The sequence below is a fragment of the Vigna angularis genome, chromosome 4 (assembly GCF_016808095.1).
Source record: "Vigna angularis cultivar LongXiaoDou No.4 chromosome 4, ASM1680809v1, whole genome shotgun sequence".
NCBI classification, from domain to species: Eukaryota; Viridiplantae; Streptophyta; class Magnoliopsida; order Fabales; family Fabaceae; genus Vigna; species Vigna angularis.
The window spans coordinates 10,812,999-10,814,892 of record NC_068973.1 but is presented as its reverse complement, the minus strand read 5'-3'; the positions used below and the strand labels follow the sequence as shown (position 1 = coordinate 10,814,892).

The 1,894-nt window shown below is 33.6% G+C and overlaps 1 protein-coding gene across 1 annotated transcript; it reads right to left on the bottom strand.

Annotated features, from left to right (window-relative positions):
• Positions 1-410: 410 nt before the first annotated feature.
• On the bottom strand, positions 411-1,619 carry LOC108331032 (snakin-2-like). Its single transcript, XM_017565644.2, has 4 exons — positions 1,460-1,619; positions 1,231-1,296; positions 978-1,020; positions 411-840 (listed from the first exon to the last, which is right to left on the bottom strand). Exons 1-4 carry the CDS (start codon positions 1,514-1,516, stop codon positions 656-658), a joined length of 351 nt encoding a protein of 116 aa, XP_017421133.1. The 5' UTR covers positions 1,517-1,619; the 3' UTR covers positions 411-655.
• Positions 1,620-1,894: the final 275 nt, after the last annotated feature.

Here is a 1,894-nt window from a genome sequence, read left to right as displayed (position 1 = left end):
AAAGTTTTGTTCGTTGTCTATTCCATTACTCAAAAGTATATATATATATATTGTTGATCAGTGATTGGTCATAAGAATGTTAACAAATTATGATCTGTTTCCCCATCAGAAAGAAGCAACAGCAGTACGAAAATAAACGTCATAATCGGTGTTGAGCTGGTGCCAAGAAATTAAGGACCACAAAACAAGGTATTGAAATTGTACTCACCAAAATGAACAAAATAGGAATCTATGGTCATAGTTAGAGTTTGCCAAAAGGAGTGGTCCATAACATTATTCTTTTGCGCTGTTTGGTCCCATTTCCGTTAAGCAGATTTCAGCAACGATTATTACATTATTTTGCATAGTTTTCTAAATCTTTTCCAAAATATGTAAAACTCAAGAAAATCAAGTCTCTTGTACAGTAGCTATGAAATGGAAATGGTAATGACTCTCTTTATATTAATCAGAACAAAGGTAGAAAGTCTACATGACCCATCACAGTAATCATGCAGGCACACAAACCAGAACAGACCCTCTAAAGAAAACATTTATAGTAGTCTAATAATAGAGCCAAGGAAGTGCAGACACATTGATTGCCCTAGAAAACAGAGATGCACCCACATAGCAGTACAGTGCATAATGAATGAAGAAAATGACAATGAGATTTGGTTGTCTAAGGGCACTTAGTCTTGTTGCCATGGGTGGTCATGCCAGTGTAGCAAGTTCCACAGAGTTCCCTATTTCCAGAGGTACCAGGTGGGACACACTTGCACCTCACACAGCACGTGCCACATGCCCTATTACACACGTTCGGCCTTGAATGAGCACTGCACCTTGATTTGCATAACCCACCACAATCTGAAAAGTGAGCCAATAACACCATGAAACTTCATTTTTCTTTTCTCTCTTTCCATTATTGCTCATGGCTTCACCATTTAAAGGGTATCTACAAAACCCAACTACCAGTATTTTTGTTATTGAATCAGATTAATTACCTATTTCTTGCATTAGCCTTCTGTTCCCGTCTTTCACGACAAGCTGCAGAAAATTCAAACAACAAGTAATGGAACGAGACTTTTACTTCATATTTTTTTATCACTAAAAATTGAATTTTTTATCCTTAAAAGTAGACTTTGATACACCCTTTTTGTCAAATATGATGATTAATATAAAAAGACATATTTATAAGGGAAAAATATGTGTTAAAAGCTGAAGAATACTAAATATAGTTTATTATATAAAGCATACTGGTTCATTGGGAAACAGCAGTTCTTCTTCTAGTGTTTCTTCTTCTATCTTCGGATCAGATGAAACCTTCATGAGAAACCCAGAAGATGAAAAGTCAAGATAAATGCAAATAAAATCATTCTCAACTGACAGAAGCTGATAAACTAAACCATGCATGATATTTTTGGAACTATTCTTTTACTCATCAATTACTGTGAGATAACACTGTTACAGTGATGTGTTGGTGTACCTTAACAAGACACACCAGAAGAAGCATCCCCAAGATAAGAAATGCGCGTGACGCCATAGCAGACTCAGAATCTGAACGAAAAGGAGTTTGAAATTTGCACTTCTAATCTCTATGAAGGGAGAGCCCAGTGACTGGTAATGCACTTTATAGTTCACGCATTACTATAGCATTATATAGAGGAAAGAAAAAGCAGCAATGGAATATTTTCAGTGAAATTACTAAATGACCAAGATATCTAGCATGAATATCTCACGTTCTTTTCAGAAAGAATAAGAGAGAGGAACACTGACACAAATTTATATTAATTTTAAAATAGTTATATAAAAATGAATTTTTTATCTTTAGAAAAAAAACAAAAAATAATAAAAGATAATGTTAAATAAATATAAAAAATTTATTTGTGTCAAATTATATATATTTTTTTAAAAATTATTT